The sequence below is a fragment of the Neoarius graeffei genome, chromosome 13, assembly GCF_027579695.1.
Source record: "Neoarius graeffei isolate fNeoGra1 chromosome 13, fNeoGra1.pri, whole genome shotgun sequence".
In the NCBI taxonomy this organism is placed as follows: Eukaryota; Metazoa; Chordata; class Actinopteri; order Siluriformes; family Ariidae; genus Neoarius; species Neoarius graeffei.
In genome coordinates, this window is record NC_083581.1 from 20,242,083 (window position 1) to 20,255,774 (window position 13,692).

Here is a 13,692-nt window from a genome sequence, read left to right on the forward strand (position 1 = left end):
AGCCGGGCCAGGAAGAACCCCACAGAGCCCAGAGCCTCCGTGTGGCACAACCACTCTTCCCAAATCTTTCCCAGGGCAAGGTTCGTATCAAGTGGCCACAGGCCTGCAAGTCTGGGAGCAGTTCGACGAGGACGTCAATAAGGTCCTGGAAGCAACGGTGAAGGGAGACGTGGCTCGAAGGTTGCAAGTGATGACTATCATCACCAGTCTCAGTCAGGAGAGATTCAGTGCAGACCAGCTCAAAACAACCTACACCAGGAACCAAAGGACAACTAAAATCCACAAGATCCGGCAGGAGCTGAAGTCCCTTAAGAGGCAGCACAAAGAGGCCAACGAGCAGCAGCACCCTCCTCTAGCAGAGTTGTGGGTCATCTTGAGGAAGAGGCTGATGACTCTGCACAGAGCAGAATGGCACCGAAGGTGCCGAAAGGAGAGGGCCAGGAAGCGTGCGTCATTCATCGCAAATCCTTTTGGCTTCACAAAAATACTCCTGGGGCAGAAGCGTGGCAGCAACCTGGTCTGCTTGAAGGAGGAGCTAGATGAGCATATGCGGAACACCTCCAGTGACCCTAACAGGCAGATGGAACTGGGCCAGTGCAACATCCCTGTGGACCCTCCGCCACCCACCAAAAACTTTGGCATCAAGAAACCACTACTGAAGGAAGTCCAGGAGGTAGTGAGGAAAGCAAAATCTAGCTCAGCCCCTGGTCCAAGTGGAGTCCCATACAAGGTCTACAAGTACTGCCCTTTGCTACTTAAGTGACTCTGGAAGATCCTGAGAGTCATCTGGAGGCTCTCCTCCAATCAGGAAGGAGATTTCTAATCAGGAAGGTGGCGCAGCAGTAGAGATTTGCGGAAGAGGTCTGGATCCCTAAGGAGGAGGATTCAAGGATAGTCAACCAGTTCAGGTTGATTTTACTGCCGAGTGTGGAAGGGAAAATCATCTTCAGTATAGTGGCAAAGCGGCTGTTGGACTTCCTCTGCAATAGCAACTACATAGACACATCGGTGCAAAAAGGAGGGGTTGCCGGAGTGTCAAGAACACACTGGAGTGGTGACTCAACTCATCCGGGAAGCTCGTGAGAACAAGAAAGACCTCACGGTGTTGTGGCTAGATCTAGCCAATGCATATGGCTCCATCCCCCACAAACTGGTCCAGACCACCATGTCCAAACATCATGTGCCACACCATGTTATAGATTTGATCCTGGACTATTACAACCAGTTCAGGTTAAGAGCCTCAGCAGGTGCAATAATGTCTGAGTGGCACAAGCTGGAGGTTGGAATGATTACAGGATGTACCATCTCAGTACCTTGTTTGCCTTGGCAATGAACATGATTGTGAAGTCAGCTGAGCCAGAGCGTCGAGACCCCAGGACCCAGTCAGGGATCCAACAGCCACCAATCAGGGCTTTCATGGATGACCTGACAGTCACCAAGAGTCTGTGCCAGGATGCAGATGGATCCTCCAAGGGCTAGAGAAGCTAATCAAGTGGGCTCGGATGAGCTTCAAACCAGCCAAGGAAAAGGTCACCGAAAGGTTCCGATTCAAGATCGAAGGGACATTAATACCAACAAATCATGGAGAAGCCTGTGAAGAGTTTGGGCAAGGTGTTCGACAGCAGTCTCAAGGATTCCACATCTGTTCAGTCAACCTGCCATGAACTGGACAGCTGGCCAAGATCCATTGACAAATCTGGACTACCAGGCAAGCTTAAAGCTTGGATATACCAGCATGGTATCTTGCCAAGGATACCTGCCAAGGATGAGGGGAAAAAAAATAAAAATAATTTTAAAAAAAAATCACGAAAATTCCCATGTCGAAAATGCAAGTGGTTGGACTACTATAACAGAAACAAAATCAACCACAGTTTCATTTCAAATTTACCAATACAAGGGGTAGTATTTTGAGCCTGTGACGCGAGGTCACATAACTGCTAGGCTAGCCTACTATATAAGCATCTGCACACGCGTTGAGCTTCATTCACTCTAGTCTAGTCTCTTGCCAAGTTCGCTTGTGCCAGCTCTCGCTAGTCTGTTATCAGTGTTGATATCGATCTACTTTAGGCCTTTACTTCAAACCCAAACAGTCTTTTTAAAGACTAATACCACAAAAAAAAGTCTTTTTAAAGACCATCCCAATCTCAGCCCTAGTTATTTTTTAACTGCTAAGCATGCACTTAGCTAACAGGGTAAACCTCTGCCTTTTTCACCGTGTTGCAACACATACGACACACGTGACTAAGACGATCACACTCACTCAGGACTACAATCTTAAGTCTTCAAATAAAATTGGTATTGCCTGCAAAATTGTTAAAAACACTTGCATTAAAGAACGTGCATAAGTCCCATCTGATTAGTCCCCGATACTTGTCTCTTAACATAGCCACACATCCAAATTACAATTAACAAAAATGGAGAGATTTCTAGTGAGGACCAACAAGGCAACCGATGCACCACCAGCTGCAAAAAAAAAAAAAAAAGCTTCGAAGGTACGATGAAGCATACCTGCAGTTTGGATGTACAGTCACGGCTGATCTGAGACCTCAGTGTGTCGTGTGTGCCGAGGTGCTAGCAAACGACAGCATGAAGCCCTGCAAACTTAAAAGGCATCTCGAAACAAAACATGCTGCTATTAAAGATAAACCGGCAGAATATTTTAAAAGAAAGCTTGATGGCCTCCATCAGCAACAGGCTGCCATTTCAGTGCACAGCACTGTGTCTAAACAGTGTTTGGAGGCATCATATGTAGTAGTCAAAAGAATAACTAAACTGGGTAAACCGCATACAATTGCCGAGACACTCATTTTGCCAGCCGCCCAAGACGTGCAGAATAATGATAGGAGATAGTGCAGCAGCCAAACTCGGTGCAGTACCACTGTCCAATGACACAGTCACTAGGAGGATTTCAGACATGTCTAATGACAGAGAGCAACTCAGAGTTCATAAAACAGAGTCCTTACTACGCGCTGCAGCTGGACGAATCCACTGATATTGCTGGGCAGGCGCAGCTCCTCGCCTATGTCAGGTATCTGTGTGACAAGGCGATTGAGGAGGATGTCCTGTTTTGCCGGCCTCTTCAGTCGCACACTACAGGAGAAGCCATCTTCAATGTCCTTGATATTTTTATCCGTGAAAATGGTTTGGCTTGGGACCGATGCGTTGGCCTATGCACGGATGGTGCACGGGCAATGACGGGCCGCGAACATGGCCTAGTTGCTCATGTTCAGCAAGTAGTTCCACTTGTGAAATGGACACATTGTATGGTCCATCGCGAAGCATTACCTGCTAAAAAAAATGCCAGTTCTCTTTGACTCCGTGCTGAACCAATCCGTGAAAATGACAAATCTAATCAAATCACGGCCGCTAAACTCTCGCTTGTTTGGGGTCCTCTGCCAGGAGATGGGGTCAGGGCACAAACAGCTGCTTCTGCACACTGAAGTTCGCTGGCTCTCCAGGGGGCGGGTGTTGCAGCGGTTGTATGAGCTGCCAGAGGAGGTGAAGTGTTTTTTTTTGACAGAAATCAAATCAGATCTTGCGAAGCATCTGGATGACACCATGTGGCTTGCGTCTCTGTTCTATTTGGTCGATATATCTGACCGTTTGAATGGCCTCAACCTGTCTCTGCAAGGCCGCGAAACTCATATTTTGCTTATTGAGCTGAAGAGTGACAGTAGGCTGAAGGAACTTTTTACCTCCTGCCCTCTTTCGTCATTCTGGGCAGCGTTGATGCAGGAATACCCTCAACTCTGTGACGTCGCCTTGAAGATTCTCCTCCCTTTCACGTCCACATATTTGTGTGAGGCAGGATTCTCAAAAAATGACTGCACTCAAAACAAAATACCGCAATTGTGCACAAATCGAGGATGATTTGAGGCTATGTTTATCAGACATTGCACCAAGAATTGAGGATCTTTGCAAGGCAAAGCAGGCTCAGGTCTCACATTAACATCACCTACCTGCAAGCTTCTGTAAAACATGCAGATGATATGCCTATTATTAGGCCTAGTAATAACAATAATAAAGCATAAATTCATATCAGAGGTCTAGTGCCAATTCCCAGTTATTGCAATAGCCTAGTAATGATAATAGGCCTACTGATATTATTATTAATAATAATAATAATAATAAAACAGCAAAACATGTAACCTCAATTATATAGCTATAGCCTAGTAATGATAATAGGCCTACCACTACTACTACTAATAATAATAATAATAATGCCTCCAAGCTCACATTAGAAGTCTGATGCTACTTCCAGTTATAACAATAGCCTAGTAATGATGATAGGCCTACCTACCGCTACTGATGATAAATTATTATTAAAAAAAAAATAATAAAAGTATGGGCCTAAAAATAAGTCTATCTATCTATCTATCTATCTATGCAAGGTGGTGTCGTGGGGGTGGGGCCGGTAAGGGGGGTGGAGGGAGACCCAGCTTGAAAAAGGTTGAGAACCCCTGGATTAGATAAAACTTTATTTGATCCCTTTGGGAGGGTTCCCTCAGGGAAATTAAGATTCCAGCAGCATCATTACAGATGAACAGAGAAAAGAAAATGGAGGAAAATTTATTTTAATTTATCGAAAAGTTAAGTATTTACATATACAAATATAAAAAGAATAAGATATGGGGAAGAGTGGAAGGGGGGGAGAGGGGGCAGGGGGAGGAGGAAAAAAAAAATGCACTTTATATTGCACATTGTCCGGTATTGCTTATTGTTAGACTAGGCTACTGCTCCTTCCCGTCCTCGGTCCTCCTGTTACCCCTCCTCCCCCCCAGAGAGAAGTTGTACAGTCCGATGGCATGAGGGAGAAAGGAGTTTTTGAGTCTGTTCGTCCTGCACTTGGGAAGGAGCATTCTGTCACTGAACAGGCTCCTCTGGTTGCTGATGATTGTGTGCAGAGGGTGGCTGGCATCGTCCATGATGTTCAATAGTTTGTCCATAGACCTCTTCTCCACCACCGTCACCACAGAGTCCAGCTTTCATGCTGACCACAGAGCCGGCCCGCCTGATCAGTTTGTCCAGCCTGGATGCGTCCTTCTTGGATGTGCTGCCCCCCCCCCCCCCCAGCACACCACGGTGTAAAACAGGACACTGGCGACCAAAGACTGATAGAACATCCACAGGAGTTTCCTGCAGATGTTAAAGGAGCGCAGCCTCCTAAGGAAGTATAGCCTGCTTTGTCCCTTCCTGTACAAGTGATTGGTGTTGCGAGTCCAGTCCAGCTTGCTGTCCAGCCACAGCCTGAGGTACCTGTAGGAATCCACAGCCTCCACCTCGGCTCCCTCAATCAGAACTGGTCGTGACCTCCCAAAGTCAATGACCAGCTAGCCACATTTCATGCCAAGGGCCCATGGCCTATGAATGCAGGCAGCCCCTCTACTCCTCCCCCTTCTGCTCCCCCTTCCCTGTCCCTGCTCCTCAGAAATAACATTTCTTTATCCCAGGGTTCCCCTGATCGAGCTGGGATGTAATGCATACCTGCAAGTATTCAAAAAGGGTACATACCATACATTGGTGGATTCAACCTTTAATCAAACCTCAATGCACCTACACTTGTCTCAATGTGAGGCATTGGGCAGAGCATGCTGGGTGAAGGTAAGGTGTGTGTATGGGGATGCGCACAAATATCACAAGTGTGCACCATTATTCAATATACCCATTCACTGATTTGGGGGACAAAGTCCCTGTTCGCACCTGGCAAGCGTATGCGGTCCTTCATTGTGGGCCAGAGCACATGTGTACACAGTGCTAAAAGAATGTCAGAGCAGTCAACCCCAAAATTTGAGAGAGAGAAAGCCAGGGTCCAGGGGCTGCAGGCCCTGGTCAGGTCCAGGGCGAAGCCCCCCAGCCGAAAGCGATTTTGCCAACTTTAAGAGAGGATTTAAAACTTTAAAAGACTCAGTTCAACAAGAAAACAAGTGATTTATCTTCATGTTTATACGTCATAGCGAAAACTACTGAATACAGTGTTTTTGCAACTGATACTCCTATTGCAAACAGTGCATCAGAAATGGTGCTTGCTCGCTGAATCCGCGATAATGCACAGACATATTTTGGTCCAGTTGGAATTAAACTTTGTATCATACTTATCCACACCTTGATACTTGGAAATTCTCCCTTTAAGAACCTGGAGGGCCCTCTGATCCAGAATCGCGGTCACCTATTTTCGCCACGTGCGTCTTTCCTGCCGGTAATGTGGAAATGATGAAGACAAAGTAAGACGCGATTTCATTGGTTGATTGCAGGAAGTTGACCAATCATGAACATCTTTTCAAGCTCTTTCACTGGGCTTCCGGAAACACGATATCGTGTACATGGCGGACACTGCATTGGTGCATCAATAATGCCTTCTTTTCCATGAAAAAAAAATACATTTGCAAAAAATCGTGAGTCTCATAGCAAAGTTGTGGGAGTTGACAAGTATGTAATGGGGCCATACATGGAGATGTGATCCATTGTCCAGGATGGATAATCATTTATGTGTTGTCCTCCTTTCCACAACCACCACAGAACTGTCTAGGGGCATCCCAGGAGAGAGCCAGGATTCATCAGTTTGTTGAGCTTCCTACCCTCCCCCCCAGTTACATGACAACACTTGTAGCAGACTGGTAGGAGAGCTCCAACATCTTGCTGCAAACATTAAAGGACCCGAGCTTCCTCAGAAATAGTCTGCTCATCCCCTTCCTGCACACAGTTTGTGTTTATCTTCTAGTTCAGCCAGTTATCAAAGTGGACACCAAGGTAGATGTCAACAAGTTCAAAAATCTTGCAACTGGATATTAATCACAGATTGTGGTCCCTTTCCTCCTGAAGATCAAGCACCATCTCCTTGTCAAAGAATGCAATGCTTACCGTGGTATTGTTGCAGCCCAAGTGGGAGTGAACCATCTGCAGTAAAGAGACGACTGCAAAGAGACCCTGCGACTCACACCAGAGAATGCCAAGCCATTTTAAAAAAGAAGTTTTGTTATATTCTAATTCTGCACAAAAAAAAAGTATATTATCAAAAAAATTAACATGCATTTTTTCACCCCTTGTAAAAAGATATTCAAGTCTGGCTAGTGTCTTCATTTTCTGTCAACAGTTGCCTGCCGGGTGACTGTCAGAACTAGAAGAATTACATGACAAGTTTGCGCTGGATTTTTACTGGAATTTGTGCAACATCACATTGTTCCTTAGTGACAAACTTTTTACAGGACAACCTGGAATCTGCTGGCCATGCCGATTTCAGTCCTAACATTTACCACAGTTACATCTTTTAATCCTCCAGATACACCAAACATACAGATGAGTACTATCAACAATGCTGCTCTTGTAGCAGCTGTGTGCGCATGTGCAAACAGAGCACACAACCAAATATACGATACTGGCCTAATTTATACAATACAAGCAAAAACGTGTAACCTGTGGATGGTGAGATACAGTCTCATGAGCTCAGTAAACTGGGGATCGGTGTAGCCCAACATGTTGGTGAAATTGTGAGACCAATCTAGGACAGGATCAATGGCTCCAATGCTGCTGCCCTCCCGGTACAGGTTGCGGTAGATCTTAGCCGCCACACAGGGAAGCTTGGCAATCAAATCCATGGCGTCCTCGTATACAAACTAAACCAGAAACAAATTACTCACTCAGTAACTAAGTTTGAACACAACATATTAGCACAGTGACATTGTCTGAAACACATAACTGACTTGCACATTACAAAACTTTCACCCAAAAACTTGCTCACCTCCCAGTACTGGATTTAATTTTTAAATTTCCACCCAGTTTTAGCTTCGTCACATTACAATGCAAATGTATTATTACCTCCCAGTACTTGCTCTTCTGGACTCCCTCGGAATAGGCTCGGGCAAAGCTGCTTTCACTATTCAGAGCAGTGATAGCAGCACTAAACTGAGACATAGGGTGCAGGTTGGTTGGAAAGTTATCCAACATTGTGACCACATGTGAGGGGAGGGCTGCCCTCTTGGCCCACTCTTTCGACAACCATTTTGCCTGTGGAGATAAGGCACAGTGAGGACTTTTGGTGGGTTTCTAATCAAACAATAGAACAGACAATGATCTATCTATCCATTATCATCATTTCAACATAATGGAGATTATGAGATAAGGCAGCACTCCTCTGTTTGCCAATAGAAAATACCGTACACCATTATAACCCCTAAAATATGCCATCTGCAATCCAGCTATAAACCATACAAAAGACAGGAAAGAAAACGGTCTCTCCAGAAAGGCAACGTGATGGAAAGTTATCCAAAACTCTGGTATCAGAAAATCATTAAAAACACTTTCCCATTAAAAAAAAAAAAATCCAATCAGAAATTTACTCAGGATATTCATGTACCAAACAGCACCTCAAGCAGGCTACTGGACTTTGTAAAGCGAAACTGTTTACCATACATGGCAATTTGGGGTTGCTTCTTCATTGCAAAAGTGTGTGTGCCTGCACAAGCACACCAAGTTAGAATGTGTGTGAGATTTATCAGTGGCCTGTACAATTATCTTGTGCGTACAGGCAGGTCTTAACTTGTTCTACACATGCTTTGATGACGGAGATCCCTGGTCAAAAAAGCCCAACAATGTCTTTACTTCTAAGGAGGCTGAGAAGGGGTCAACCTGACCCCTCAGTTACTCACCAAATTCTATATGTCCATGGGAGAGTGCATACTGACCAGCTGAAGCACAGCTGGGTGTGCCAACTCTGCTCTTGAGCTGATCGACATGGATACTGGGAATCTATATACTGTAATGACTATAAATTTGGATGACTTTGATGTCAGAATATACATTTGCAACTTTAAAATGCCCAAGAAACAGCTTGAGCGCAGCAATTTCATTTTTTATGTTGTCCTTTCAGACATGCTTTATCTATTGAGCTGTTCTTTTCGTGCATTTGAGTGCCCACACTAGCATACTCCAATATTAAAATGTAGTGTTCCTATGCAAAATGCATAACGGTTGGCAGATCTGCATTAGCAAATCTAAAATCAGCACTCCTCACCTGTTCCTCAGTGGGCACCTGGCCTGTGACCAGCAGCCAGAATAGACCCTCAGGCAGTGGTTCCTCACCTCCTGCAGCCTTTGGCAACAGCTGCTGACACTCTGGAATGCTGTAGCCGCGAAAACGAATTCCCTGAAGACCATGAATGATCAAAGTTGTACACTCAATGGGTGGTCATTTATCTGGATGATATGGAACTTTGACGCAATGCCTCAACACAAAAAGTCAAATCTAAATTATAGTTAAAGTGGTGCATTGATGCAAATTAGTGAAAACATCTATGTACCTTTGGGATGCATTTTATAAAGGCTAAAATTGAAAAGGCCAACATGACGTCACTTACCTCATCAGGATCAAGCACAGAAGTTTCATATACTAGACCTTTCATACCCCTCATCCCTCCATAAACCTGTAACAAATTAGTATAATTGACATATTAGACAATATTGCACCCACGTCAGTTAGACCTGGCATACAGAAAAGCCTAGACAACACAGCTGGCACATACAGAACTAGAACATCAAGGATGTAGTAGCTCATCTGGCCTGGTATCAAAACAACCATGACTACCAAACCATCAAACTGAACTGAAATGTCAGTGTCAGAGAGGAATTGTTTACAACAGGAAAAAACAAAAAAGGACTAAATTTTGTTCCCCAAGGGAAGATCTATCCAAAACATCAGTCAGAACTTAATTCCCATGATAAATGAGGAGATACAATTCTAATCAGAAGATTTAAGTTGACCTAACTACTAATTTGTTAGTAAAAAATTGACGATACAATGACCAAGTTTTGTGCAGAGTGATAAGTTCTTTCAAATAAAACAATCAAAACCGAAATCCACTGAGAACTGAGGAGACATGATTTAACTGAAAATAAACAAAAAAAGTCGTAAACAAATTATTTACAAGAAAAATCAACAAACAAATGACCAAGCTTTGTTCCCCGAGGGACGATCTACCCAAAACATCAATCAGAACTGAAATCAGAGGAGAAATGAGAGAGGGGATACAATTCTAATGAGAAGTCCGAAAAGTTGAGAGGCCTGGAAAGGTTGTTAAAATTAGCCTAATCACTAACTCATTAGCAAAGAAAAAAAAAATTGACAAAACAATGACCAAATTTTGTGCAGTGATGAATTCTTTCAAACTCATGTTTTCAGTCAAAATGGTGGCTCCCAGAGAATGCTGGGAAGCCCAGCAGTGGTCACTGCAGAAGGGCTGGGAGACATAAGTGGTGCCATCTGTTGACTGCCAGCTCAATATTTTTCCCCCCTCACAGGAATTTAAATAAATGAAATTTTAAATAAATAGCCATTGGCAACAAATGGTAAACGGTGCTGCCAAATGCTGTCCTACTGCACATTGATCGGTTATTTGTTATTCATTTTAATTATGTTTATTTTCATTCTACTTTTATATTTTGCATATTTCTTTTTATATTAGTAAAGCATAGTTTGGTCGGGTAGTTGCAAAATAAGAATTTCATTACCCAATAATAACCGCTGTGTCTGTTATTGTGTATATGACAAACATCTTGAATTTAATAGAAGACTGCTGAAACTTTCAGAAATTATGCAGTACACCATGTGAATCAGCTGGGATTTTTTTTTAAACCAAAAATTAGACAGTGAGGTCCTAAATTTAGTTTCTCCAAGCAAAAATCAAACAGGGGCATTCACTGTGCTTTCACCCAAACCTAACACTGAAATATGTTCAGATCTAAATCCAATTGATAATCTGTGGTTAATTGATAACCAGATAAATGTGCCATTTGATACAGAGCTAGTGAGTGCACATTGAACTCATTTTCATGTTCATGCAAACAGTTTGAGATAATATGTACTTGATATGGCACATTAATTACCACTTCCAGGATAACGAGAGAGTAAATTGAGCCAGAAAGAAATGCATGTGGTCAGGAACAATACTGTGATATCCCGCAGCATTCAATCAATGCTCAAAGTGGTTTAATGTGTGCCGGGGGAGACATACACGTACTACCACAACCTTGAACTTTGGCACAGGGCAGGTTGTCTGATCAGGATTCTGACCAAACTGAGTGCCAACTGATGATTATTCAGATGAGGCTTCCCCCAAACCAATCTTCTCCTGTTCAGTTTCAGATTCCTGCATTTGGCTGACTGGAGGTGTTCATTTTATTTTATTTTATTTATTTTTAAGTCCTTTAATGGCCACACTGTCCTTACATACCATGATATTGTTTTACACATGCATAGCATTTCCTTCTCACATCTCCAGGGTCATGGATTTGATGTTGACTTCAGGTTACTATCTGAAATCAACATCACCGAACTTGCAATTATTCATCAAACACCAAGAACACCATACCACCAACCTAGCAAAAAAATCACAAACACCTGGAATACCATAAGTCACATAGCTACAATTTATCAGCCACTTGAGATTCTATAGAAACCAAATATTAAATAAACCGCAACTACCTTGAATAGCATAGCAACACCCTAGGGAGCACAGAACAATCAAAAGGGATATTATGGCACTGACCTAGAACAACCTAACAACCACCTAGACATATCCTTGTCTTGCAACCAATTAGGATACTGGAAACCACTAAGCAGCACCCCAGCAACCACCAGTGATGTTATGGTAATGACCTAGTAACCTACCAACACCCAAGGCAGTACAACTACAGTTTTGCTAACTCCCCCCACAGTTGGGTCATTTTCACCTCAAAGCAGTCATTATAACCCATGTTGTCCTTACGTACCATGATGCTGTCTGCACAGATCACATAGGGACTTGCTGAATGCAGTCTAGAGCTCCTTGCAAATATTAGCCCTTACAAACCACCCTGCCCTTGTATACACTCTACATGCTACACCACTGTTTCTCAAAGTGTGGTCTGCAGACCACTGGTGGTTCGCGAGCGAGCCATGGTGTCGTAAAATATCACATTTTATCAGAATTTTTCAAATCGCCTCTGTGACTCCAAAAGCAAAAAGTTACAAGTAGCACAGATGAGCTGTTTTCTATATTGAATAAAGTCCTATGTAAATTCAAATAGTAGCTTATTATTTGAATTTGTCTGATGTTAAGCAAGCCAACAGTTTTGCGACACTGCCTATAGCTACGTCAGTTTAGGTTACACTTTCAGATCAATGTCACCTCTGACTGTGGAGGGAATGTGGAATACGGAGAAACTACGAGTAACCAAATTAGACTTCGCATCAAACTGTCAAAAAGATAATGGATCGGTGGCTGAAGACCGGGTTAATCAAAAGAAAAGCATAAGAAACATCCAACATAAGCAAGGACAAAGTGCAAAGACATGATGATTCTTTGTTTGAGAAAACAAAGCAGTGCAACCGGATCAAATGTGGCCCCCGACAGAAGATTAAAACTCTCCAGTTTGGAGCCAGACATAGCTTCACTGATACATCAGAATAAGCAGCACCATTCTTCCCATTAAGAGTAGGACAACAATGAGTGAGCTGGCTATACCATTTGTAAAACTAATTTTCATTAGTGCATGATTTGTAATATACTGCTGAAGTAGGCTCACCGGTTTTTGTTCGGGATATTTTGGGAGTTAGGTGGGCCGGATTTTTTTTTTTTAATGGATAAAGGGGTCCTTGGTCTGAAAAAGTTTGAGGAAAAAAAAACAAAAAAAAAAAACACTGTGCACCACACACCTTAATGCAGTAGTGCAGAACTGTAGCATGTACAGTTTAAAGCCACCCTATCGTTATATAGCATTTTATTTATCTTTAACACATTCATAGCATTCTCATCACAGCTCCAGGGTTTGATCCTATAGGAACCTTGCCATTAACAACCATAGCAACTCCCTAGCAACCTGAGAACGAACAATCAATCCCATTGACCTGGCAACATCCTCAGATGATATAGTAACCACATGGTATACCACAGAAAGTGCCTAATAACACGAGCAACAACCTGTTATACCATCACCATGACCTAGTAATCACCTAATAACACTCAATAGAAATATTTTTTTCAAGTTGTTACCAGATGTTTTCCTTTAAAGCTACTCTATTATTACATATTTTATTCATCATTTACACAAAAACAGCATTGCCTCCTCACTGCACAGCCCTGGGTTTTATCCTGAGGTCAGGCTACTATTAAAAACCTAGTAACTACCTTGGATACTATAGCAATGACCTAGCAACCACCTAGCAACCTGTACATAATTCTCATACAAGTGGGCATTTTGTACTATGGGTAGTCAGACAGGAATCTCTCTGGAGGGATGAGGAATGCATTTTAATTCCCATGTGATATTACTTCATTAATTACTCTGATAATTACCATTACCCAGTGCTTGTGTGGTGCCTTTACACTGTTCAATCAATTTCACTAACCACTTTAACTTTGTGTCCAAACTGTTTAAATTATGGGAAAGAAAACCAACAATGTTCATTAGAAAATTTCATAGGCAGGTACAATAAAATAAAATATAAAAATGACAGGGTAGGATTGGTTAGGGGTGTCTGTAATCATCTTTCCATAGATTCCAAACACATCTACAGGGTGTGATTTTCAGTGTTCTCCCAAAAATATTTTGTCATAAAATGCATCTTTTTTGCTGGTCAAACAGCCTGGGAATGAAATCAGCCCAAGCTCCAGCAGAAAAATCACAGAGGGTCGGTCAGTCGGGCTCCCTCTCTCCCCCACT

General features: G+C 42.9%; 1 protein-coding gene across 2 annotated transcripts in view; it reads right to left on the minus strand.

Annotated features, from left to right (window-relative positions):
- cs (citrate synthase) overlaps positions 1–13,692 on the minus strand; it is a 55,452-nt gene that overhangs the window by 18,277 nt on the left and 23,483 nt on the right. For both annotated transcript variants that reach the window (XM_060937319.1, XM_060937320.1), the window contains exons 4-7: positions 9,351–9,416; positions 9,008–9,139; positions 7,813–8,001; positions 7,411–7,610 (exon numbers count right to left, since the gene is read on the minus strand). In XM_060937319.1, coding sequence (XP_060793302.1) covers positions 7,411–7,610; positions 7,813–8,001; positions 9,008–9,139; positions 9,351–9,416 — 587 coding nt within the window. The remainder of the gene's footprint in view (positions 1–7,410; positions 7,611–7,812; positions 8,002–9,007; positions 9,140–9,350; positions 9,417–13,692) is intronic.